The 27352-nt window shown below is 44.9% G+C and overlaps 1 protein-coding gene, 1 long non-coding RNA gene and 1 pseudogene across 2 annotated transcripts; all 3 read left to right on the plus strand.

Moving 5' to 3' along the window:
- The first annotated feature begins 4818 nt into the window (after positions 1-4818).
- On the plus strand, positions 4819-7576 carry LOC123398500 (annotated as a pseudogene).
- Positions 7577-8299: 723 nt separating this feature from the next.
- On the plus strand, positions 8300-9382 carry LOC123398501. Its single transcript, XR_006610170.1, has 2 exons — positions 8300-8780; positions 8858-9382. It is a non-coding gene; the product is annotated as an uncharacterized LOC123398501 (long non-coding RNA).
- A 2560-nt stretch (positions 9383-11942) lies between these two features.
- Positions 11943-15594, plus strand: LOC123398516 (receptor-like protein EIX1). The gene has a single exon (XM_045092978.1). It carries the CDS (start codon positions 12072-12074, stop codon positions 15276-15278), a length of 3207 nt encoding a protein of 1068 aa, XP_044948913.1. The 5' UTR covers positions 11943-12071; the 3' UTR covers positions 15279-15594.
- Positions 15595-27352: the final 11758 nt, after the last annotated feature.

A 27352-nucleotide genomic window follows, 5' to 3' on the forward strand; every position in this document is an offset into this window, starting at 1 on the left:
GAGGGTGATGTTTAGTGTTTGGTCCATAAATGAAAGGGGTGACATGCCTTTATAGTTTTGAGGCTATATTTAGAGGGGGTTTAGATGGGTTGGGTTGAGAGGAGAGAAGGTATAGACCAGCCCACTACACAAGTTTTATTTGGAAATTTTATTTGTTTGACTAACCGGCTATAGTGCCTTAATATAACAAGAACATATAAACTATTTTAACCCATCTAAAGACCAATTAATAGTTATTTAGAAAATATCTACATTTATTACACAAATGAGGTTTACATTATGCTTGAGAGCTAAACTTACGCATGCGTTGCATAATAATTTGGGTAGCCCCCAAATATCACAACAAGGTCGTGCCAATGGTTCGAGGATGAGTGTGCACAACATCGAATTTGAAAACAGTTCACCATTTTTGCAAAAAATCATCAAATTTGAAACAAAGTTCACCCACTTTGGGAAAAAGTTCATCAAATTTGAAAAAAAGTCTACCGATTTTGGAAAATTTCATCAAATTTGAGAAAAAAATCACCCACTTTGGTAAAAAGTTCATCGAATTTGAAAAAAAGTTCACCGATTTTGGAAAATTTCATCAAATTTGAAAAAAAAAGTTCACCCACTTTTGGAAAAAGTTCATCGAATTTGAAAACAGTTCACCATTTTTGCAAAAAATCATCAAATTTGAAACAAAGTTCACCCACTTAGGGAAAAAGTTCATCGAATTTGAAAAAAAGTTCACCGATTTTGAAAAGATTCATCAAATTTGAAAAAACTTCACCCACTTTGGGAAAAAGTTCATCGAATTTGAAAAATAGTTCACCGATTTTATAAAAAAGTTCATCGAGTTTGGAAAAAATCATCAAATTAAAAAAGTTCAAAATTTTGAAAACAGTTCTTCATTTGAAAAAAAGTTTATAAAATTTGAAAAAATATTCATAAATTAATAAAAATGTGGATGGATTGAATAAAAATCATCAAATTTGAAAAAATCATCGAAGGAGTAAGAGGGAAAAATAATAAAGAAACCCGAAAAACGAAAACGGAAAACAGAAAACAGAAAAAATGAAAAAAAACAGAAAAACACAAAATAGTAAAGACGAAAGAGAAGATGATAAAAAGAACCTGCCTGCATTAGCACATCAAGTTCCTCAGGTGAAACGGTTTCGACAGTACGCTACGAATTGGGAGTTCCCCGGTTCGATTACTTGCTGTTGCATCTTTTTTCGCTGGACGGGAAGCGAGTGAAACGGGCCGAGCCCAGCTAGCGCGGCTGGAGGCGTCCGTTCAGGATTGCCCACGAGGAGTGCGCTTGATCGATCGACTCGTAGCCAGACTCCAGGTCTACAACCCACTCCAATGCCACGAGGCCATGTAACATTTAGTAAAAAATTGGGGCCCTCCAGATTTTTGGGCCCTTTGCGGGCCACACTTTTGACACCATTGTAGATCCGATCCTAGATATGACATTGGTGGCTCAGTTGGCGTTTGAGAGCGATGGAGCAGTTCTTGGGACGACAGCGGAGATCGGTGGAGCGGCGACATAGGTGGTCGTTGGCGCGAAAAGGGAGGGTGATGTTTAGTGTTTGGTCCATAAATGAAAGGGGTGACATGCCTTTATAGTTTTGAGGCTATATTTAGAGGGGGTTTAGATGGGTTGGGTTGAGAGGAGAGAAGGTATAGACCAGCCCACTACACAAGTTTTATTTGGAAATTTTATTTGTTTGACTAACCGGCTATAGTGCCTTAATATAACAAGAACATATAAACTATTTTAACCCATCTAAAGACCAATTAATAGTTATTTAGAAAATATCTACATTTATTACACAAATGAGGTTTACATTATGCTTGAGAGCTAAACTTACGCATGCGTTGCATAATAATTTGGGTAGCCCCCAAATATCACAACAAGGTCGTGCCAATGGTTCGAGGATGAGTGTGCACAACATCGAAATGGATGGAGAGGTGGGTTTACTTATTCACTATCTTTTACAAAATGGTGAAATAAAAAAATGGAATTAATTATTTATTTAATGCCTTATGATGTCGATGCACAAGGTGCACAAACAATATATAGGCAAAAGAATTCTAGAGTCCTTTGGCCATCCATCGGGATGTTACACAGGCCTTGGCCATCCATCGATGGATCATCTCCTACATTTGGGGTATCTTTGAGTCCTTTGGCCTAATGGCAATAATTTGAGGTCTGCCCGAGGGTACGTAGGGTGCAACTTTTCACAATGCTAGACGTCACCCTTTAGCATTGGATAATGCACGACTACAATTTGAAAAGATGTCATGACACACTCAAAAGGAGCGATAGGTTCGAGCTCGAGTAAAGTTCTTCATTTAGCTAGAAAGATGTCATGACACACTCGAAAGGAGCGATAGGTTCGAGCTCGAGTAAAGTTCTTCATTTAGCTAGCTTGCCAAGATCGTTGTTAACTCATTTAACGACTTGTGCGCCTGGGCCTTCAGTATGCACCTCCTTGTGTGCTCTGCGGTCAATCGTATGAGATTTTTTTTAACACAGTACAGACGTAAACGTTCAAATACATGCGTATACATTCACCCCTATAAACGCACACACACATCCTTTTTCTATGAATACTTCCGAAAGACTGAACCGGGAAGTCGCTTCACCGTCGGCTCGTTATCATGCACGGTGTGCTATTGTGCGCTCTCTTGGATCTGGTCGACAACATGGCCACCCGTTCCTTGGCACAGTTTCATGGACCGAGGCCAACAAAGTTATCGTTTTGTCTGATCCGGAAATGGCACATCTCTGACTATAATGTGGGTGACATGATGCATGGAAAGCATCATAACACAATGATCTTTGATAAAGATAAACCTAGCTTGCCTTGCTTACTTGACACATTGACATGAGCCTAACGATGGAAGACGATGGGCGTGTGACAGGTCTGATCGTTTTGCTTTTGCCGTTGCCGTGTCCAGCGATTAGAGGGATCGTGTTGTAATTTTAAGTGTTGTCGTACTTAGAACTTGTACAGACCCTTCTTTCTTGTCAAGGACCCGATAACACTCGAACGCTTCGGAATTCAACCATGGCAAATCAAATGTTTTTATGACAATTTTAGTGACATGAGGATGACAATTTTAATTGACAAACGTGATAAATTTTCAGTGTATTTTTTTATCGAAAATTGCCATACTAAACTTGATTCATGGTCAAATCCCAAACTAAATACTGAAATTGTCGTGCATGCCAACTAAACTTGGCAGCCGACGTGTCAATGCATCGAGACTTAAGTTATTTTTGGTTAAAAAAACTAAGATAGAAGAAGAAGTACACGACGGAGCTATCCTTGGACTCCTATTCCTACTTTTCCTTCATCTCAACAAATCTTGCCGAAGGATCCTCTCTCTCTTCCTTGACCGCTGGAGCCCTAGCCGCCACCATCAGAAGAGGACAATCTTCCAGCGCTGTCCTCAGACGACTCTCCTCCGCTGATGACCTCGGTCGCTGGTGGTGAGGGGGGTCATCGGATCCACGCGTGTGGATCGTTTTTAGTCTTCGTAGTCTAGATTTTTAGGTTGTTCGTCGTTTTGGCTTCGGCAACAGCGATGACAATGTTGAATAAAGATTATTCGGATCCTTCCCTGACGAGCCCATTGGTCCTATTGTTGGGGATGGATTTGGAAACCAGACTGTTCAAGCGAGGATGACGTGACAGCGACAACATCCTCGTGATGGACTTGTGTCCTCGGGCTCCGCCGTTGCGACGACGTTTGCTCCAGCGTCGACGTGAAGCTTGGGAGGTAGTCCAAGAGTGGATGAAGATTGTGGTTTGCATCGGCGACATCTAGAAGTCGGAATGTGTGCTGGTTCATGGTTCGTGGATGGCAGGTATGGTTTTCTCCTTTGACGTCTTAGTCGTGGTGGGTGCAAGATATGAAGTTTGATGACGTGTCTGGGGTATTGCCTCGATCCGATTCGTTTAACGGCAAGAACTTTACTTTTGGTGAGCCACCTTGTGGAGCCGCTAAGCTGCATATCAGCGATGGAGCCGCATCGAGCTCGGGTGGAGAGATGATTCGTCATTCTTTTATTCGATGGCTGTAGTTGTGGTGTCGAAGGCAGGTGACAAAGTTGGTGTTAAACTTAAGGTAAACGCTTCCACCCGGCGCGCAGGCCGAATCGTTCGGCCGGTCGCACGTGGGCCGCGCGCCTCGCTGGCCAGGTGCATGCAGCATTGTTTTGTCAGATTTGCTGCAACCATGTGTAAATTTGATATAAACGCTTTATATTTTGCTACAATCTGTTATTTAAAAAGCTACATCCACGTTTGGTTGCAACTCGAGTTCGTTGGATTTTTGCTACAACCGGCGTTTTGACTTTTGCTACAACTGGCATCATTTTTTGCTGCAACCGTTGACTAAAAAAGTTGCATACACGTTCACGTAGATATTTGCTACAACCGGCGTTTGACTTTTGCTACCACGCACCATCAACTTCGATTTTTTGCTACGATCACGTAGATATACTTTTTGCAATATTTTTTTTTTGTTACAACCGTTGACGAAAATTGCTACATTATGTACAAAATTTATTGCATCGAGAAAAAAATTTGTATAGAGATCTAACGGTGCGGCCCGCCTACTGCTGGCGGGTCGGGCGACCCGCGCGCGCCGGCGCAGAGCATCGCTCTAAACTTAAAGTGTTCTTCTATCTTTTCAGTTTTATCATGTCAGTCTTTACGTAATTTGTATTTTAATTTGATCTTTATGGTATCAATGAGAGCATATTATAAAAAGAAAAAAAAAAGAAGTAGACTACATATCATACAATTTTGAGAAGTGGATAAAGAAAAAAAAACAAAACTGTTCTCCGATCCCCAAATATCCAGCTCTCACGGCCGCCGCCGCCGCCACCGCCGCAGGGTAGGAAGCGCAAAGCCTTCAGATGGCTCCCGCATCACCACCGCTACCCTTCGCCGACCAGGAGCATGGACGGATCGAATCGCCGCCCCGGGACACGCCGCTCGTGGGATGCGCCGGCGGCGCTCGGCGGCAGGGCTCCTCCTCCCCAAGCCCCACCCATTCTTCTCGCGCCGGCAGCCTCCGCCTCCAGTGAGTTCCTCTTCCTTTCCCCTGGCTCTCACGCCTTTCAGAATCTCACCTAAGCTGCTAGGTCTCTCTCCCTCCCAGTTCACGGATGGAGGGCGTGCCGCCGGAGCTACCGGAGGAACTCCTGATGACCGTCTTCAGAGTATGAATACCCAAGTCACTCTGCAAGACGGGCTTTTTTCGCGCCATCGATCGTCGCTTGCTGTAAGCTGCGAGAAAAACTCCAGATCAAGGCGTTTGTGTTTCGTGATGATACATCCACAGGAAGCTACATCGTTGCGCTCATCCACGAGCCATACAATCACCTCTCGTTTGCAAGAGTAGGGGATGATAAGTGGACCTTGCTGCCACCACACCATCGCTATCAGGACTGCGCCTACAAGGATGGGTTGTTGTACGCGGTGGATATAAAGGGAGAAATCCATGCTTTCGATCTTGGTGGTTCTGCTGTTACAATGAAGATTATTAGGGAGGTCGACAGGGATTTTCATCCCCGTGTCATATACATTGTTGAGGCCCCATGGGGTGGTCTGCTGCTTGTTTCAAGATTTAAAGAGTTCGAGGATCCTGCTGAAGATGCTGACCCTGAAATATATGTTCCGCATACTACGGAAATCAAATTACACAGAGTTGATGATGGCACAGAGAGGCTTGTGGAAATCGATTGCTTGCCTGACCATTTGCTGTTTCTTGGGCACAACGATCCACTTTGTCTGAGTGCCAAAGATTACCCTGCTCTCAAGGAAAATCATGCCTACTTTACTGACGATGATGAGTATAATAAATACTGTAAGTGTAGCCGTCGTGATATTGGAGTAGCTGACTTGGACAATTGTAGCAAGGAGGACCTTGTGTCTCCTGAGCTTTGGTCCAACTGGCCATCTCCCGTGTGGCTTACACCCAGCCTTACGGTGACGAAACTGCCATCGAATGACCGTTGGCTCAGTGGACGGCATCATGTACTCTCAAGACCATCACCGACTGAGGCTACGGCAGGCACTACACCCCTGGAGGTACCAGAGGACATCATGATGCGTGTCTTTGCCACCCTTGAGATTCCTGACCTGGTGCGTGCCGGTGCTGTCTGCACCTTTTGGCGCACTGCATACACCTCCCTGCGCAAACTTGGCAAGCACAAGCAGCCCCAGACGCCGTGCCTGCTCTACGCGTCTGCATCTTCCAGTGAGAATGGTGTGTGCCTCTACAGCCTCGTGGAGAAGAGGGTTTACAGGTTAACTCTCCTGGAGCCACTTCTCCACGATAGGTTTCTGATCGGGTCCTCTCTTGGCTTGCTGGTCACTGTCGATGAGAGATCTGAAATGCACCTCGTCAATCCGATCACTGGTCAACAGATTGCTCTCCCTTCAGTGACCACCATGCAGCACGTGAAGCCCATTTGTGATGAGTCGGGTGCTGTCCAGAAGTATGCATACTCAAAACACACGGCAAAGAAAGTTATCTGCCCTCCAAAGATAATCGCTCCAGCTGCCCTGCGGGAAGGCTTCCACCAGAAGGCTCTTGTGTTTTATGATACACCCACAGGGAGCTGGTGCTCATCCACATGCCGTTTGGTCAGCTATCCTTTGCAAGGGTAGGGGGCGATAAGTGGACCTGGCTGCCACCTCACACTGATTATTTTGACTGCACCTACAAGGATGGACTATTGTATGCAGCGACTCTAATGGGAGAAATCCACACCTTTGATCTTAGTGAGCCTGTTGTCACAATGAACATTATTATGGGTGTGGATGATGACGATTTAGAAATTCAGGGAGCATACATTCTTCAAGCTCCATGGGGTGGTTTGCTGCTTGTTTGGAGATTGAAAGTGTATAGAGGTAATCCTGATGATACTTCATCACTTACACTGCACACCAAGGGAATTAAAATATATGAAGTTGATGTTGCTGCCAAGAAGCTTGTGGAAATTGATTGCTTGCACGACCATGTGCTTTTTCTTGGTCATAACCAGTCACTCTGTCTCAGCACCAAAGAATGCCCTGCTCTCAAGGAAAATCATGTCTATTTTACTGACGATAATGAGTACATAACTGGACATAAGGATAATCGTCGCGATATAGGAGTACTTCGCTTGGATAATAATAGCTGGGAAAGCCTTGTGTTTCCTCAGCTTTGGTCCGACTGGCCTGCTCCTGTGTGGATTACGCCCAATCCTACAATGATGAAACTGTCGTCGAATAAGTAGGGCGGGTTCAAGAAGGCTTAATAAGACTCTCGCCTAGGAGCATGTAGGCGAGCTGGAGTGCAACGTCATAGAGTAGGCTCTAAGCCGTGAAGGACTATGTGCGGTAGGAGGAGAAGGTTGCTTTCGACAACACGAAGACAAAATGGTGGCATCGATATACTGACGATTCAGGTGGTTGCGTGAAGGCATCACGCTGTTAAGTTATCATACATCTAGTGTTTAACTTCCATGAACATGCATGTATATGTTTCATTTCATTATATATAAGACTCTGGCACTTTGTTATGTGCTGTGACTGACGTGTTTGCGACTGCATGTCTTTTGTGGCTTACGAGAGATGCCAGAGAAATAGGATATTTGTTATTCTTGTTTTGTCGTGATTTTTCCTTGTGGACTTCTGATGACCACTTGAACATTCGCAAGCTGCTGTTTTGACCTGCCGTGCTGTCGTTTGGAGCCGATGTGCAGCTGTTCCTAGCCATGAGATGAGTTGCTACTCTTCCCTTCTCCCAGGTTGTTCATTTATTCAGTTAAATTGACTTACCATCTCTGATCTCTGTTACTTCTAGCAGCTGTTTGCAGTACATCAAGAAGCCAAGGAAAAAAAATTGGATGCAAAGATTCAAGAGAATGCAGGGCAGCAAGAAGCCAAGAGAAGTAGTTGATGTCCTCTCCTGGTATTGAGGACATATACATTCTTCAAGCACCATGGCGTGGTTGTGCTGCTAGTTTGGAGATCAGAAGTGTACACGGAAGTGTTTCAGCACCAGAGATTATCCTGCTTTCAAAATAAAAATCATGTTGGATTTCATTCACAGATCGATCCCATCGAAATATCATGAACACACGCAGATTATCAAGTGTGATTCTAAACTGACAATTCAACAACAAGTATGATTCTAAAATGCTGGTGTTTTTAGTACTCCCTCCGTTCGTAAATATAAGTCCTTTTAAAGATTCCACTAAGGGACTACATACGGAGCAAAATGAGTGAATTTATATTCTAAAGTGTGTCTATATACATCTGTATGTAGTCTTTTAGTGAAACCTTTAAAAAGACTTATATTTAGAAACGGAGGAAGTAATTTACAAGTGGATGTTATTTCATCATATTCATCTTTCAAATGGTGTTGAACGTGCTTTAAGTTCCAGGCTTGTTTGATTTATTTTACTGTCGTACATACAACAAGAGTCAACACATTTAGTGTTTGGTTGAGTAATGGTAGTACTTATTACTTTGCAATGAAATGTTGCTCTGGCTGATAATCTTGTGCCTGGCCGCAGGGAGGAAATGAGGCAGAGCAACTCTGAGAGAAACAGAGAGTAACTGGTATTCGTAAGTGGTTTATATCTATTACGAATGCTTGGTACAAAGTACTTCGCAGAGAATTAAGTAACATTGTTCTCACCTGAGGTGGGATGTTCAGAGGCTTGTTTGTAAACTGTAATGCACTGGTTACAGATTCACAATCATGAAACAGTTTCTACGGTAAGAGACAGTCAGAGACTCAGAGTAGGGTACATTATGTGTAGATGCTGGTTTGTCATGTCACTTTTTCTCTTCAGGTTACGAGCTTCTCAGCATCAGGGCCGTACGTGGTGGTGATGAACATTCAGATCAAACAATTCATGTTTCAGTTGCTGGGCTTGCAAAGTCCAACCCCACATCTATCCCATGGTGAGTAGCGTGAGCGACGGAATCCCCTTTGGCACCCCTGTGGGGTGATGGCAGTTTATCGAAGGTTAAGATGGGAGTGTTGTGGCATGCGGCGGGGGAAAACTCATCAACTATGCTGGCCCTCTTCGTGCGGAGATTATGGCGACACTACAAGGAGCTAGATTGGCTGGGGAGAAAAGGATACTGAATGTCTAATTTTCAGACTGATCCTTTCACTTCTGGGACCTCTCCACTGTTTGTTTTGTTATATTGCAGAAATGCAGAGCAAAAGTCTTTTCTAATATCAAAACTTTGATAGCTGTAGCTTCTCCTTTGCAAACAGGGGCTGTAATAAAGTTGTGCATGCTTTGGACTTCTCTTACCGTGGGTGTAGTCTGAACTGGGCTGAATGATTTACATGGCGGATGATGTAATCCCTGATGCTGCTTTCACTTTTGTTGCTTTCCTGTTGGAATTGCCCAGATGGACTCACGGGCATCTATAAAGAGTGGAGTAGTGCATATGTTAGGAAAGCAACTTATCTTTATTAAAGGCCCAAGGGGCATATATATATTACACATGACTTGAGGTGCAAAGAAAGTAAATATAGACTAATAAGGACTCCTAGACTAATACTAATACTTCCTAACACCCCCTCCCCCCCCCTCCCTCAAATGCAAAGCGTATGCAATAGCATTGCATTTGAAGAAGTGTAATACTAAAAAAAATTGATAATCCAAATCCGCTTCTTGGGAGTGTCGTCATAGCATGTAGAGTCTTCAAAACCTGTCGAGTCAACCCAAAGGGGATAATGAAGAGATGGCACACCAGAGGTAGACACCGCATCACTTGAAGATACAAGATAAGTATCAAGAGAAGATGGGTTGTCAAAAGAAGATGGCACATCAAGAGGAAGACACCGAAGAGATGACACATCAGAAGAAGACACCGCATCACTTGAAGATACAACATAAGTATCAAGAGAAGATGGGTTGTCAAAATAAGATGGCACATCAAGAGAATAAAGCATTACGCGGAAAATCATAGTCCACGACAACCGTCGGCGAAAGAAGCTCGGCGGATAAGGCACGATGGACGTAGATCGAGAAGTCTAGAAAATCCTATAGAAAACAACAAGGGCAAATAGGCCACAAGTTGTATAGAAAGGATCAGGACCAAAGAAAAGCTGACGGACTAAGGTATGGTGGACTCACATGACATGAGAAAACACAAAATAATCAACGGATTTGGTGAAAGCAGCGGAAAAAAACTGAAAAGCATATATGAAACTAGATGCGGTAGTAGTGGAAGAGAACCATGACGGAAAACAGCAGACTAGCAGCAGCAGACCAAGTGCCCACGTACAGATGGAATCAGGCAACAGCACCCGCTAGTTGTAGTACGTAGAGCAGCCGAACGAGGAGAGCAACAACACCCGTACTAGATCCTTGTCCGTTGCCTATAATCTTGTTAGAGACGAGACACCGCGATCTGTTGCAAGATCCGGCTGGAAGCGTGGAACACGGCGGCCGGCGACGGAATCCGACTGAAGATCACGAGAGACGGCGGCCGGCAACGGGATCCGGCTGGAGGACAGCAGATCGAGCCCAACGGCCAGATCGCGAGCACGGCTGACGGGACGCCTGCGAATCTGAACAAAGCAGCCAGGTACGTAGCAGAGGTCGGGCGGGCGGTTAACGAGAACCAAGCAGATGCCATGACGGCGTTGACCGAGCCAATCCGGTATCCGGCTCTGGAGGGTGCAGAACCAGCCCGATCTGGAGGCAGCCTTGACTGGGGCGGCCCGATCTGGAGATCTGGAAGGAGGGCAGGGCGCGTGAGGGGGGGGGGGGGGGGCAGCAGCGCGAGGCGGCCAGAGGAAGATGGCAGCATCTCGAGGGGAGGCAGCGGCCGGCCGAGATGAGATTGGTGGCGGTGCGAAATTGGATCTGCACGAGTTGCGTGTGCAAAAAAATAACCTAAGCTCTAATACCATGTTAGGAAAGCAATTTATCTGTATTGAAGACCCAAGGGACATATATATATATTACACATGACTTGAGGTGAAAGGAAAGTAAACATAGACTAATAAGGACTCCTAGACTAATACTAATACTTCCTAACAGCATAATCGATCGGCTCAAGTCTCCAAGTTCGACAATTAAAGGTCTTGGAAGCAGGTATTCATTTTGTTTTGTTTTGTTTTGTTAAATTTATTGATCATCCATTGTAGCCAATTTCATTCTTTCAAGGACCTAAAGGTATGTGTTATAATTCAACAAACTGAGAAAACTACGAGAGTCATGGCGGCTTAAACCCTCACCATTTTCCGTCACATTGTACAGTTGAGGATCGTTGGTCAAACTTTGTAACTTCAAAATTACAGAGTGCATTCCGTCCGGTTGAGTACTAGAGTAGTTTGTTTCATCTGTCATCGGTGCCGAAAATTGTAGTGGCATCGTTCTCTTTTTCTGTGATGATGAAGCCCCCTCCCGCGGTAAAAATTACTATTTTGACCTTTTCGTGAATGTTAAGCCGGATCTAACCCCGCTGGGGAAACAAATCGGATCTGATCATTTTGCTATCGCCGAAGCCTTTGACGGTAGGGTATAACAACCTACCGCCGAGGTCCGTGACGGTAAGGTTGCACGTCTATCGTAAAAAGAATTTCAAGTTACGAACACAATGCTCGCGTGCCTCCCCTCCACCAGACGTGCCATGCCGCCCAGCTCTCCTCCTTCCGTCCACCACCCACGCCTGTTTCTCCCCTTCACAGATGCGGCGACGCGCGCGGCAGTTTGCCTCCCCTCTCCTACCGACGCCGTATCTGGCTGCGCTGCTCTCTCCCTCTCCCTCGCATAATTGAGTAGTGACTTTGACAGCAGCGTGTGATTGCACTTGCAGGCACACAACTAGTCCAGCGGCTGGTGGTGAGTCCCATCACACTGGCCACAAAATTCCATGAACCAGACCTGATTGAATGATTGAACAGACTCGTGCTTTGACCGTGAACTCCCTGCGGCTCGTAGAACCGTGGCCAAACATCTCTGCTATTGTGGCTCTGGTACATAGCTAAATACTAGTAACACTCAGCCTATATCATACAGATCTATAGTTCATATCATGCTTCCTCAGCTACCCAGCGCTTGTACTTCCAGCATGATGCATCACATAACCTTTCTCTGTTTCACCAGCCTCATCATCATAGGCATCACTTCCTCTTCACAAACGGTTCATGCACTAGCGCTACAACCCCGGCATGGCCATGGCAGAGGCTGCATCCCAGCCGAGAGGGCCGCTTTGCTCTCCTTCCACAAGGGCATCACAAATGACGGAGCTCATGTCCTTGCCTCATGGCATGGACCGGATTGCTGCCGGTGGAGGGGCGTCAGCTGCAGCAACCGAACGGGCCATGTCATCAAGCTTCACCTTCGCAAAACAAGTCCGAACCTTCACATCGGTGGTTCGTGCGGTGATGCTAATTCATTGGTCGGCGAGATAAGTCCCTCTCTGCTTTCCTTGAAGCATCTAGAGCACCTGGATCTTAGCATGAACTGTTTGCTAGGGCCAAGTAGTCATATTCCTCGGTTCTTGGGATCCATGGAGAACTTGAGATATCTAAATCTCTCTGGCATGCCATTTACCGGCAGAGTTCCTTCTCAGCTTGGCAACCTGTCTAAGTTGCAGCATCTTGACCTTGGTCAGGATGATTATTCTGAAATGTACTCAATGGACATCACCTGGTTAACAAAGTTACCATTGCTGCAGTACCTTAGCTTGAGTGGAATAAATCTCTCAAGGATAGCTGTCTGGCCTCGTACATTGAACACGATCCCATCTCTAAGGGTTATCCATCTTTCTGATTGTTCACTTGATACTGCAAGTCAATCGCTTCCCCACCTTAACCTCACGAAGCTTGAGAAGCTTGATCTTTCTTATAATAATTTGGACCGCTCAATTGCATCAAGTTGGTTTTGGAAAGTGACGAGCCTCAAATATCTCAGTCTTCGTCAGAATCGTTTACTTGGAAAGTTTCCAGACGCGCTAGGAAATATGACGTCACTCAAGGTACTTGATTTGTCTGACAACAATCTGAATAAGACTGGAAATCTTAAAAATCTTTGTCATTTGGAAATACTCGACCTCTCAGATAATTCTATGAATGGAGATATAGTGGTGTTGATGGAAGGGTTGCAATGCGCACGGGAAAAATTGCAAGAGCTGCATTTCAATGGAAACAAATTCATTGGGACCCTGCCAAATGTTGTAGGGGAATTCAGCAGCTTGAGGATACTTGACATGTCCAACAACAACCTTTTTGGACTTATACCACTAGGACTTTGTAATTTGGTGCGTTTAACTTACCTTGATCTCAGCATGAATCAGCTCAACGGGAATGTACCAACTGAAATTGGTGCTCTTACTGCTCTAACTTATTTGGTCATATTTAGCAACAACTTGACCGGAAGTATACCAGCCGAGCTTGGAAAACTGAAGCATTTGACTATCCTTTCTCTCAAAGACAACAAAATTACTGGACCTATACCACCAGAAGTTATGCACTCAACTAGCTTAACCACCCTAGACCTCTCCAGTAATCACCTCAATGGAACTGTACCCAATGAATTAGGCTACCTGAAGAATATGATTGGACTGGACCTAAGCAACAACAACCTTAGTGGTGTGATCACCGAAGAACACTTTGCAAACCTAAAAAGTTTATATAGCATAGACTTGTCTTCCAATAGTTTAAGGATTGTTGTGGATTCAGATTGGCATTCTCCCTTTATTAGCCTACAGACTGCAATATTTGCATCTTGCCAAATGGGTCCTCTCTTTCCAGTTTGGCTTCGGCAGCTACGGGGAATCACTCATCTTGACATCTCAAGCACTGGTTTAGAGGACAAGTTTCCTGGTTGGTTTTGGTATACATTTTCACAGGCAACATATCTCAATATGTCTAGCAACCAAATAAGTGGCAGTTTGCCAGCACACCTGGATGGCATGGCTTTGCAGGAACTCTACCTAAGTTCAAACCGGCTCACTGGGTCAATACCTTCGTTGCTGACAAATATCACTGTTTTAGATATCTCCAAGAATAACTTTTCAGGAGTAATACCATCAGATTTTAAAGCACCCTGGCTTCAAATATTGGTTATCTATTCAAACAGAATTGGTGGGTACATTCCAGAATCTCTTTGCAAATTGCAACAGCTAGTTTATCTGGATTTGTCAAACAATTTTTTGGAGGGTGAATTTCCTCTTTGTTTTCCCATTCAAGAAACAGAATTTCTACTGCTCAGTAACAACAGTTTATCAGGAAAATTGCCAACGTCTCTGCAGAATAACACATCTATTAAGTTCTTGGACCTTTCATGGAACAAGTTGTCTGGAAGACTGCCTTCATGGATAGGAAATCTGGGGAACTTGCGTTTTGTACTACTCAGCCACAATACATTTTCTGGTAATATTCCAATTACTATAACAAGCCTTAGGAATCTTCAGTACTTGGATCTATCATGCAACAATTTCTCTGGTGCAATACCTGGGCATCTATCAAACCTAACACTTATGAAAATAGTACAAGAGGAATTCATGCCTACTTATGATGTACGTGATGGGGAAGACAATTCCCTCGAGGTGGGGTTTGGTCACCTCGGAGAAATATTATCAGTAGTAACAAAAGGACAGCAACTTGTATATGGTTGGACACTTGTATATTTTGTGAGCATTGATTTATCAGGTAATTCCTTGACTGGCGAAATCCCTACAGACATCACTTCCCTTCATGCATTGATGAATTTGAATTTATCATCGAACAAATTGAGTGGAGAAATTCCAAACATGATTGGGGCCATGCAGTCACTAGTATCTCTTGACCTCTCTGAGAACAAGCTCTCCGGTGAAATTCCGTCAAGCTTGTCAAGCCTGACATCTTTGTCTGCCTTGAACCTGTCCTACAACAATTTATCTGGAAGGATACCCTCTGGTCGCCAACTCGACACCCTCAATTCGGACAACCCTTCACTTATGTACATCGGCAACAGTGAACTCTGTGGGCTTCCTGTCCAAAAGAATTGTCCAGGAAATGATTCTTTCATCATCCATGGTGATCTTGGAAGCAGCAAGCAAGAATTTGAGCCACTGTCCTTTTATTTCGGTCTTGTGTTGGGATTTGTGGCGGGGCTCTGGATGGTGTTTTGTGCCCTGTTGTTCAAGAGGAGATGGAGAATTGCTTACTTTCGGCTCTTAGACAAGGCGTACGATCAAGTCTATGTATTTGTAGTTGTGAAGTGGGCAAGGTTCGCAAGGAACACAGGTGCAGAATAAGCATTGTTGTTCTGAAGGAGCCAGTGTGTGCGCTGCAACCCATAGAATGAGAGTTCTGGACTGTTAACCTGAGTGAGGGAAATCTTAAGCAGCATCTCGTGTGCCTTGTTTATACCTCTAAATAAAGATACATATGTTTAGTTCTTTTGATACGTATATGATGTAATTATTGTGGTACATGCAAGACTTCTGTGTTGTTAAATTATACGGATACATGTAAGATTTTACTATACTTCTGGATTGTAATCATGGATGTCTTTTGCTGAATACTTTGAACTTCTTTCTGTTATCACCATGAGTTAAATAGTTTCTCTTTTGTTGCACGATGGGTTTTTCATTCGTACTGAATCAACCGTGAAAATTTTGCAAAACTTTAGTTTGTAATCTTGTACTCTGTGATGTACTACCCCCTTACGTTCTGAAGAGCGCAATGCGCATGATAATTTTCAGAACTGCATTTGGTTGTCCCCTCATGTACGGCTTTCTAATTGGCTGCCTAGAGCATTCAGACTTGTTTTACTATGTGTCTATGTCTGAAAAATTTCTGCTTATACGTTGATTGGTTTAAAAAAAATTGGTTTCAGTGTATTGTGTTTCTCTGCTAATCAAGTGCTTGTACAGTTCTTCTAAATTTTTGCTGCACTGAATTTCTGGGATGTTGGCCCAGACACCGAATACTTTCCGACGACGGTGACAATCGACGATAAAGACGAACCACTGACTGAACTCGACGAAGTGCTTTTACGTCGAGGTGCACCACAGTATAAAGCAGCCACGTACAGCAAGCAGGCAAGCACCCTGGTGGATGGATACGTGAAACTAATTTATATTACGTACTGGCAACACGCATGTAACACCAGCCTTCTGACTTGATCGATCCGATCCCGTCAGACAACGCACACGAGAACACGCCCAGCAAATGCCGAGTATATTTTGTATTGTTTTTCTCAATGGTCTGGTTCAGATTACCAGGGATAGGTTGCATATATATACTACTATCAGCTAGCCTATACATGTCCTAATCAGTGATTTTATCCTGATCCGAGCCGTACCAGGAGACCAGAAGACCGTGTTTAATTCCAACAATCACCCCCCTAAACACGACGTCGTTACGTTACAGTTCGACACCAATCCTTCTTCGCATCTCCAAGAACTTCTCTTGATCCAAAACCTTGGTTAGGATGTCCACCAACTGATCATCGGTGCAATTGTTGTTGACCTCCGTCTTCTCTTCTTCCACGCAATCTTTCATGTACTGATACATCGTATCAATGTGTTTGCTCCTGTCATGCCGCACTGAATCCTCGTGTAGAAAAAGATCCTCGTGTAAAAAAAATATAGACTCGCTGTCAACACTGAGCATCACTTGTTCCAGATCTCGATTCATGAGATCACCGTGTAGCCTTCCTAGCCACACACCTTGACACTCTTCTTCATTTGGAATTGATGTCATCATCTTTCGCTTTCGTGATAGCCAGCTTACTATGCTTCCAGCAAAGAAATATGCCACGTCCAAGGTACTTTTATGGCCGTCAACAATTCCTTCCTTGTCACTATCACTGTAGCCGAGTAGTTTCACCATCTCCTTCTTGCTCAACTCAAGACGAGGTTCCATCGAAGCATCAATTGGATTGCAATCTTTCATGCCACAGTTTGTGTATGCCTCCTCGCATAGTGTGATTCCTTCCGGCTTTTGATGTACCTCTGGTCCGAGGTAGCAACTCAAAAAACCTAGATCATCCCACTAGTAGAAAACAGGGCATTTGTCCCGGTTCGTAAGGGCCATTAGTCCCAGTTCTTGAACCGGGACTAATAGGTCGTTACTAATGCCTCCCCCTTTATTCCCGGTTCTTACACGAATCGGGACAGATGGGCATCCACCCGTTGCGGGCAGCCCAGGCAGGGGGTCTTTGGTCACGGTTGGTGACATAAACCGGGACCAAAAGGCATCCACGCGTCAGAAACTCGCTGCAGCTGAGGTTTTTTTTAAAGTGGCTAGTTTAGGGGTTTTGGGGGTTAATTTAGGTTGTTATTAGCTAGCTAATAGAGAGAAGTGTCCTCTCTTATCTTCGTGCTTGGTTTACCAACGCTACTGCTATGTTTATTTCATTCGCCGATATATAATAACTCTTCATGCTCGCATCATACATCATCATATATAATAACAAGTCCTACTAATCATGCATCATCATACATCATAATAACAAGGAGCATCCATGAGCATGCAGAAAATTTCATCAGGCACACCATCATCATACTTAAAAGTGCAGTAGCAGTTCAACACTATCGTACTTAAAAGGTTTATACTATAAAGATTAAAGCCATCAGGTTCTTAAGATATTCACTCCTGCTTCTTCACCTTCTCCTTCATCATCTTGATGCGCTTAGAGCGGCGAAGCCCTAGGCCAGGCTGTGGGATGTACTCCTCTACCACAATTGGCATGGCCCTGTCGCCCAGATGTGGGACATCCACCGCAAGGCCATCGTCGCTGCTACTTTTGCTGTCGCCAGAGTCGCTGCTACTTTTGCTGCCAGAGTCGCTGCTGCCGTAGACATAGCACCTGTCGCAGTACTCGCTGCTCCTGCTCCCATTGCCTTGCCAAATGCAAAAAAGTTTTTTAAAAATGGGTGTGAGAGATAGCCTAATGGAGAGGAAGAAGAGACAGAGCGTACCGGCATCGTCGTCGTCCTGGTAGCGCCTTCGACACATAGTCGTGTCGAACACCTTCACGGCGAACGTGGCGTTGCCGTCGTACCTGAAGACAAGAAAGTACCCGATCCCCAGGTCGTAGGCACGGATGAACTGCTTCCAGCCACGATCTAGGTACATGCGGCCATCGGCGTTGAACACCACCTCCACGTCCTACAGCTTGCGAAGCCCGTTGCCGGCCTGCCTCGGCTTCATGTTCTGTGGCCAATGGCCATCCAACATCTTCACAAAATTATGCGGCAGCACCAGCCTGGAGGATTTCTCAAGTATAACCGTGAAGAACTCCATCTCTGAAAAGCAGCAGAAGAGACCAATTACTACCCTTTACAACATTGTCATACAACGTTACAGCAACATGATAATTAGTATTAGGGAGGACCTAATTAAATACCTTATTTAAGGTAAAATAGCATAAAACAATATAGACCCTGACTCGAGGTCGGAGGGGGGTCGGTGACGGGGACGGCGGCGCGGATGATGGAGGGGGGCTCCTAGATTTCTGCATAGTGCTCTCTAATTTTAGCATTCAAAGTAGGAGTACTTTTCCAATTTGAACGTTCAATAAGCAAAAACAAATCGTAAAATAAAGTAGTATTTAAATTAGCATGCATTCAATTATAAGCAAGACTACATCATCGATCTCTTGTGTCCATACATCGTCAAATATTATCACTAATTAATACTCCTCGAATACTATCATACATAAAGCATCATTAATACAGCTAGAACTGTAGCGCCCGACGGGTATCGTCGCGGGCGGTGGACACCCAAAGAGAAGGAATCATCACAGGATCATAGCTCCAGTGAGATCCCTGAAGAACCTACCAGGTATTGTCGAACCTGCCCTCCAATGCAACCATGTAGCGACGGACGTGCTCGTCCTCCTCGCTGACACGGTGACGTACCACCTCCGCGGTGTCCAGAAGCCTCGGCACCGTCACTGGCCCACGCGACCGCCACCAAACAAAGATCGGGTCAACAACGGGCTGCCTCCTCACCAATGTACGTTCCTCGGAAGGTAGCACCTCCCAATACCAGCCGGACGGAGCCCAGTCCCGGACATGGCCCGTCTGATCAAGCAGGTGTCCTCCGCCGAGTCGACGACGAGGATGTGAGATAGGCATCGTAAAATGAACTAAAAAAATAACAAAATCAATACATTGAATGAAACCATTCTATGCTTTATTATATTTCATTTAAATGTTAAAATTATAAAGCATTTGATTTCCGTTTTAAGATACCCACAAAAATTAGCACTTTGGTTTTCACATTTGTTTTGAAGGAACTACACACATAACAAAAAAATCTAACAAGTATAAGACTAACCACTATTTCCAAAATCAATATACTTTCACGAGACCATTGCTAAGTAACCATGCATTAAAACTAGCCCGTGCAAATGCACGGGTTGTTGACTAGTGGATATTAGTTTGAGTCGTCCTTTGCATGTAATTAGATGCATGAATGAGAAAACTAGGGATGGTTGATAGAGTATATTCACTGAACAATCTAGAAACACCATATGAATTATTGGTCACTACACAAAGTGGTTGGGTATATCGGATAACAAAAACACATGATGATGATCTATTCATAGCAAGAATGACGAACAATGAAGAACGTGAAAGCATATAAATAAGGGAGAGATAAAAAGGTATATAAATGTAAAAAGTGGTTGATTGAATATTTTGCTATGTGTTGTTCAATGCACCGTGACCTCACATCTATTTATGATGTTGCTGGACTTCCCATAAAATGGAAGTATTCCAAATCCTTTAAACATTCTTTAAAAATTAACCGAACTCGGATTTAAGTATGGTTGAGACAACAATTTCATTTTTTGGTACCACAGTCCACATATGATCTCGGATGGAGGTGCGCCCATTTTCAAATTTATATATATGGGTGATACAAACAACTTTCTTGTTGAACCTTTTTTGATTTGAGGCCATATTTGTGCCAAATATCGCACACAAAGAAGGCAACGACTCACGCTACCCATGAGACGTTGGTCATATGGCTATATTTTTGTTTGAAAAGGAGGTTAAGACCCCCGGTCTCTGCAAAAATACATATATGAAAAATGCAAATATACATGCATGAAATGAGCATTCTACAACTATATATGTATATAGAAATCAAATGTTACAAATCAAAAATTAAAAACGATAAATAAAAAAAAACAGAGCCATGGCGGCGACGGCTCACATTGGGGGCGGCCGGGGCGACGGCGTGGGTGGCGAGGGCGACGACGACGGCGGTGGGGGGCGGAGGGCGACGGTGACGGGCGACGGCTCGGGGGCGGCGGAGGGCGACGACGACGGCGGCGGGGGGCGGAGGGCGACGGCGACGGGGGCGTGGGCTTGGGGGGCGGAGGGCGACGGGCGACGGCGACGGGGCAGCCTCGCGGCGCCGTGGATGAGCTCGCGGCGCCGTCGGGCGTGGATGAGCTCGCGGCGCCGTCAAATATGAAAATTTCCAAAATGTTGGCTTATATAGCAGAAGCATTGGTCCCGGTTCGTGGCACCAACCGGGACTAAAGGGTTACATTGGTCTCGGTTGGTGGCACCAACCGGTACCAAAGGCTTCTTTTCGGCAGCCCAAAGGGCGGGAAGCAGAGGCCTTTGGTCCCGGTTGGTGCCACCAACCGGGACTAAAGAGGGGCCTTTGGTCTCGGTTGGAGCCACCAACCGGGACTAAAGGCATGTGCCTGCCACAGCCGCATTGCGGTTGGATGTTTAGTCCCACCTCGTCAAGCAAAGGGATGCCGAGCCTGTTTATAAGCTCTGTCGCGGCTGCAATGTCAAGCGGTACGAATTTAGAGACAAAATTCAGCCTAAATTCAAACAGCTAGTTTGGCTAACTAGAACTTTAAATTCAAAGAGCTAGTTAGGCTAACTAGCACTTTGAATTTAGGTTGAATTTCTCTCTAAATTCGAATCTATTTTTTTTATTTTTTTCCATTATTTTTGTTTTGTTTTTTGTTTTGTTTCTACTTAAATTCAAAGTGCTAGTTAGCTTATTTTGTTTTGTTTCTACTTACAACAAAATACTTATTTTTTATTTATATTGTTTCTAATTACTTATTTATTTTCTTTTATGATAATTCTTTTTGCTATTAAAGTTTGTAACAAAATTCTATATAATTTTAGTTTCAATAATAATAGAGGTTTATAAAAGCTTTTTAGTTGATTCCTTTATTTTAATTTTTTCCCAGTTTTTTTTGCTTTCTTTTTTGTTTCTAATTACTTATTTATTTTCTTTTACGATAATTCTTTTTGCTATTAAAGTTTGTAACAAAATTCTAATTACTTATTTATTTTCTTCTATGATAATTCTTTTTGCTTTTAATGTTTTGAACAAAATTTAGTACCGGTTCGTGGCATGAACCGGTAAAAGGCATTTTATTTGATGCAGATTTTAAGGCCGGGCGCCACGAGCACCTTTTAGTACCGGTTCGTGGCATGAACCGGTAAAAGAGTTTTTTAGTTGATTATTTCTGCAGCTGTTTTTTAGTCCCACCTCGCCAAGCGAGAGGCACTCGCAGCGGTTTATAAACCCTGAGTGTAGAGACGATGAAGGGAGAAGCGCAGTGCTCACCTGTCTGTTACAACATACATTTAAAATGAACTATAAAAAGGTTGAAAGTTGGCATGGATGCTTGGGTCCTTTACTTCGCTTTTTCTTCGCTTGTGTCCTTTACTTATTGCGCCGTAACCGTGGATAATCTTCATCATTTATCAGGATGCTTGGGTCAGCCTTGACTTTGAGGGGAGGAATTTCATGAAACTTTTCATAATCTTCGGACATGTCTGTCTTGCCCTCCACTCCCACGATGTCCCTTTTTCCTGAAAGAACTATGTGGCGCTGTGGCTCATCGTATGATGTATTCGCTTCTTTTTTTTTTTTTCTTTTTCTCGGTTTGGTAGACATGTCCTTCACATAGATAACCTGTGCCACATCATTGGCTAGGACGAACGGTTCGTCAGTGTACCCAAGATTGTTCAGATCCACGGTTGTCATTCCGTACTGTGGGTCTACCTGTACCCCGCCTCCTGACAGATTGACCCATTTGCACTTAAACAAAGGGACCTTAAAATCTACTCCGTAGTCAAGTTCCCATATGTCCACTATGTAACCATAATATGTGTCCTTTCCCCTCTCGGTGGCTGCATCAAAGCGGACACCGCTATTTTGGTTGGTGCTCTTTTGATCTTGGGCGATCGTGTAAAATGTATTCCCATTTATCTCATATCCTTTCCAAATCGTAACAGTCGAAGATGGTCCCCTGACAACGAGTACAGCTCATCACAAACAGTGTTTTCATCTCTGAGACGTGTTTCCAACCAACTGCCGAAAGTCCTAATGTGTTCACATGTAATCCAGTCGTCGCACTGCTCCGGGTGTTTGGAGCGCAGACTGTTCTTGTGTTCATCGACATAAGGGGTCACCAAGGTAGAGTTCTATAGAACTGTGCAGTGTGCTTCAGACCAAGAATATCCGTCCCTGCATATTATTGTCTCCCCTCCAAGCGTGCCTTTTCCAGTCAGTCTCCCCTCATACCGCGATTTAGGGAGACCTATCTTCTTAAGGCCAGGAATGAAGTCAACACAAAACCCAATGACATCCTCTGTTTGATGGCCCATGGAGATGCTTCCTTCTGGCCTAGCGCGGTTACGGACATATTTCTTTAGGACTCACATGAACCTCTCAAAGGGGTACATATTGTGTAGAAATACGGGGCCCAGAATGACAATCTCGTCAACTAGATGAACTAGGACATGCGTCATGATATTGAAGAAGGATGGTGGGAACACCAACTCGAAACTGACAAGACATTGCACCACATCACTCCTTAGCCTTGGTATGATTTCTGGATCGATCACCTTTTGAGAGATTGCATTGAGGAATGCACATAGCTTCACAATGGCTAATCGGACATTTTCCGGTAGAAGCCCCCTCAATGCAACCGGAAGCAGTTGCGTCATAATCACGTGGCAGTCATGAGACTTTAGGTTCTGAAACTTTTTCTCTTCCATATTTATTATTTCCTTATATTCGACGAGAAGCCAGTCGGGACCTTCATACTAAGCAGGCATTCAAAGAAGATTTCCTTCTCTTCTTTGGTAAGAGCGTAGCTGGCAGGACCTTCATACTGCTTTGGAGGCATGCCGTCTTTTTCGTGCAAACGTTGCAGGTCCTCCCATGCCTCAACTGTAACTTTTGTCTTCCCATACACGCCCAAGAAGCCTAGCAGGTTGACGCAAAGGTTCTTCGTCACGTGCATCACGTCTATCGAAGAGCGGACCTCTAGGTCTTTCTAGTAGGGTAGGTCCCAAAATATAGATTTCTTCTTCCACATGGGTGCGTGTCCCCCAGCATCACTCGGAACAGCTAGTCCGCCGGGACCCTTTCCAAAGATTACGTGTAAATCATTGACCATAGCAAGTACGTGATCACCGCTACGCATGGCGGGCTTCTTCCGGTGATCTGCCTCGCCTTTGAAATGTTTGCCTTTCTTTCGACATTGATGGTTGGTCAGAAGAAATCAACGATGGCCCAGGTACACATTCTTCCTGCAGCTTCCCAGGTATATACTTTCGGTGTCAACTAAACAGTGCGTGCATGCGTGGTATCCCTTGTTTGTCTGTCCCGAAAGGTTACTGAGAGCGGGCCAATCGTTGATGGTTACAAACAGCAATGCGTGCAGGTTAAATTCCTCCTGTTTGTGCTCATCCCACGCACGTACACCGTTTCCATTCCGCAGCTGTAAAAGTTCTTCAACTAATGGCCTTAGGTACACATCAATGTCGTTGCCGGGTTGCTTAGGGCCTTGGATGAGAACTGGCATCATAATGAACTTCCGCTTCATGCACATCCAAGGAGGAAGGTTATACATACATAGAGTCATGGGCCAGGTGCTGTGATTGCTGCTCTGCTCCCCGAAAGGATTAATGCCATCCACGCTTAAACCAAACCATACGTTCCTTGGGTCACGTGCAAACTCAGCCCAGTACTCTCTCTCGATTTTTCTCCACTGCGACCCATCAGCGGGTGCTCCCAACTTCCCGTCTTTCTTACGGTCCTCACTGTGCCATCCCATCAACTTGGCATGCTCTTTGTTTCTGAACAGTCGTTTCAATCGTGGTATTATAGGAGCATACCACATCACCTTCGCAGGAACTCTCTTCCTGCGGGGCTCGCCGTCAACATCACCAGGGTCATCTCATCTGATCTTATACCGCAATGCACCGCGTACCGGGCATGCGTTCAAATCCTCGTATGCACCGCGGTAGAGGATGCAGTCATTAGGGCATGCATGTATCTTCTGCACCTCCAATCCTAGAGGGCATACGACCTTCTTTGCTGCGTACGTACTGTCGGGCAATTCATTATCCTTTGGAAGTTTCTTCTTCAATATTTTCAGTAGCTTCTCAAATCCTTAGTTAGGCATAGCATTCTCTGCCTTCCAGTGCAGCAATTCCAGTACGGTACCCATCTTTGTGTTGCCATCTTCACAATTGGGGTACAACTTTTTTTTTGTGATCCTCTAACATGCGATCGAACTTCAGCTTCTCCTTTTGACTTTCGCATTGCGTCCTTGCATGGACAATGACCCGGCAGAGATCATCATCGGGCACATCGTCTCGTTTCTCTTGATCTTCAGCAGCTTCCCCCGTTGCAGCATCATCGGGCACATCGTCTGGTTCCTCTTGATCTTCAGCAGCTCCCCCCGTTGCAGCATCACCGTATTCAGGGGGCACATAGTTGTCATCGTCCTCTTCTTCTTCGCCGTCTTCAATCATAACCCCTATTTCTCCGTGCCTCGTCCAAACATTATAGTGTGGCATGAAACCCTTGTAAAGCAGGTGGGTGTGAAGGATTTTCCGATCAGAGTAAGACTTCATATTCCCACATTTACTGTATGGACAACACATAAAACCATTCTGCTTGTTTGCCTCAGCCACTTGGAGAAAAATATGCACGCCCTTAATGTACTCGGAGGTGTGTCTGTCACCATACATCCATTGCCGGTTCATCTGCGTGCATTACATATAATTATGTGTGTCAAAATTAAGAAAATCAGACAAATATCTATCTAAAGTAAGAAAATCAGACAAGTATCATAAAGAAGATAAGAACAAGAGGCTCACCACGCTGGTGCCGGCGACGAGATCGGCACGGGCGATCAAAGGCGGTGAAAACAGGGACGGGGCATGATGGACCCCTAAATCTAGACAAATCTTGGGAAAAATGAAGCTCCTAGGTCGAGCTTCGAGAGGAGAAAGCTTAACTAGTGTGGCTCGAGCATTTCATCGAACACCTCATGTGCATAGGAGGTGAGCTAGAGCACCAAAATGCCCTCCCCTCGCCGGCCAGAAAAAACAGAGTGCTCTGCCGCGGCGATGGGTATATATAGGCAACTTATTTGTACCGGTTCGTGGCATGAACCGGGACTAAAACCACCCCTTCTGTCCCGGTTCATGCCACGAACCGGGATCAATGGTTGTGGGCCAGCAGCGAGGACCATTGGTCCCGATTCGTGGCTCGAACCGGGACAAATGGTTCTACACGAACCGGGACCAATGCCCACGAGGCCTCGGCCGGCCCCCTGGGCTCACGAACCGGGTCTAATACCCCCCATTGGTCCCGGTTCTTGAATAACCGGGACTAATGGGCTGGCCAGGGCCGAACGATAGCCCTGTTTTCTACTAGTGTCCATCATGAAAAGCTCCTTCATTTTTAGCTTGAACTTTGCAATCACATCTTCATCTTCTCCAGGAATCAATAGATCGTCATCATAGATGCCAACTAGTAGACGATCCCTTCCTCCACCTCTCTTGTACATTGCATGCTCGAGTGGGGCTTTCTCAAATCCAAGAGAAATCAAAGTCCGATCAAGTTTGATGTTCCACGCTCGAAAGTCCTTCCATCGCCCATACAAGATTTTGTGTAGCTTCAATACCTCGTGTCTTTCTCCCTCTTTGATGAAGCTTGGTGCTTGATTCACATACACATCTCCTTCTATCTCACTGTTCAAAAATGTGGATTTTACATTCATGTGATGTATCTTCCACGGTTCTTGAGCCGCGAGAGCGATGATTAATCTCACCGATTCCATCTGTGCAATGGGAACAAACACTTCTTCAAAGTCCACACCATCATCATGGACGTACTCTTTGGCCACTAGCTTTGGTTTGTGCTTCACACAATTTTCTTCGCCATCTTGCTTGATCTGAAATTCCCACTTGAGATCCATGACTTTTTCATTGTTGGAAAGATCCACAAACTCATATGCATTGTTGTCGTGGATCGATCCTAACTTTTCTTCCATAACATGACGCCAACAGTCCTTCGTATTTGCACCCTCAAAATCTGCCGGTTCCTCGTCACTTGCTAGACACCTTCGCCTACTCCCTTTCATTTTCAGCGGGTCAACTGTCTGAACAATTTTCTCCAGATACTGACGTAGCTCCGCTTGAAGCAACACGGATGTAGATGGCAGTGTCCTTTCTTCCTTTTCCACAGGCACTGGCATTACCTCGCGGTTCCTGTCTCTTCTTGTTGCAGTGTGCGTGCATGGCAAAACTGCACACACGATCTCTCCTAGACCTCCACTGAACGAGCCACCTTCCAGTGGCAGCTCGCCATGTCCAGCTAGGTTTTCTGGTGCATACTTATCACCATCACATGGGGAGCGCCCAACAATTGTTGTTGCCTCTTTAAATGTGTCACACGCCACTTGTGAGCTGGCCTGGCCACCAGGCCGTGTGTCCACTTCTGAGCAACTCGGTTGGCTGGGTAGGCCATCTCCTTTCGGCGTGTCTGCTTCAATGGTGTAACAGCTGCCTCCAGAACTTCCCGATCGAGCGCTCGTAGAACTCGCTTCATGGGAACAAGCTCCGTCACCACCTAGCTTGCATGTTCTGCTCAGCGACACATCGCATGTATGCTTTGCCTCTTCGTGGACTTTAGACATCACGTCTTCATCTATTACTAGACAACGTAACATGGCTGGTGCACACGTGCTTACTTTTGCATCAACATACTTTGATTCATGGTTTTCAGGCGCCACGTACGCCTGAGTGGCATTTGTGTCTGAAGCATCGACATAAATTTTAGAATTATGCCTCGCGTCAGTAGCTTCGACACGAGTTTTGGAATCACCCCTCATGTTTGTAACAAGGCCGTTTCTCCACGGCCGAGCGCATGCAATGAGCGCTCCCTTTGCTCCAGCAAAGATAGCACTTACACCTGTAACATTGATGTAAGTTTCGGAATCACCCCTCGCATCTGTAGTATCGACACGAGTTTTCGAACCATGATCATGATGGTAAACATTTTCTTCCGCAAGATCGACAAT

The sequence above is a fragment of the Hordeum vulgare genome, chromosome 5H (genome assembly GCF_904849725.1).
Source record: "Hordeum vulgare subsp. vulgare chromosome 5H, MorexV3_pseudomolecules_assembly, whole genome shotgun sequence".
Classification (NCBI taxonomy): domain Eukaryota; kingdom Viridiplantae; phylum Streptophyta; class Magnoliopsida; order Poales; family Poaceae; genus Hordeum; species Hordeum vulgare.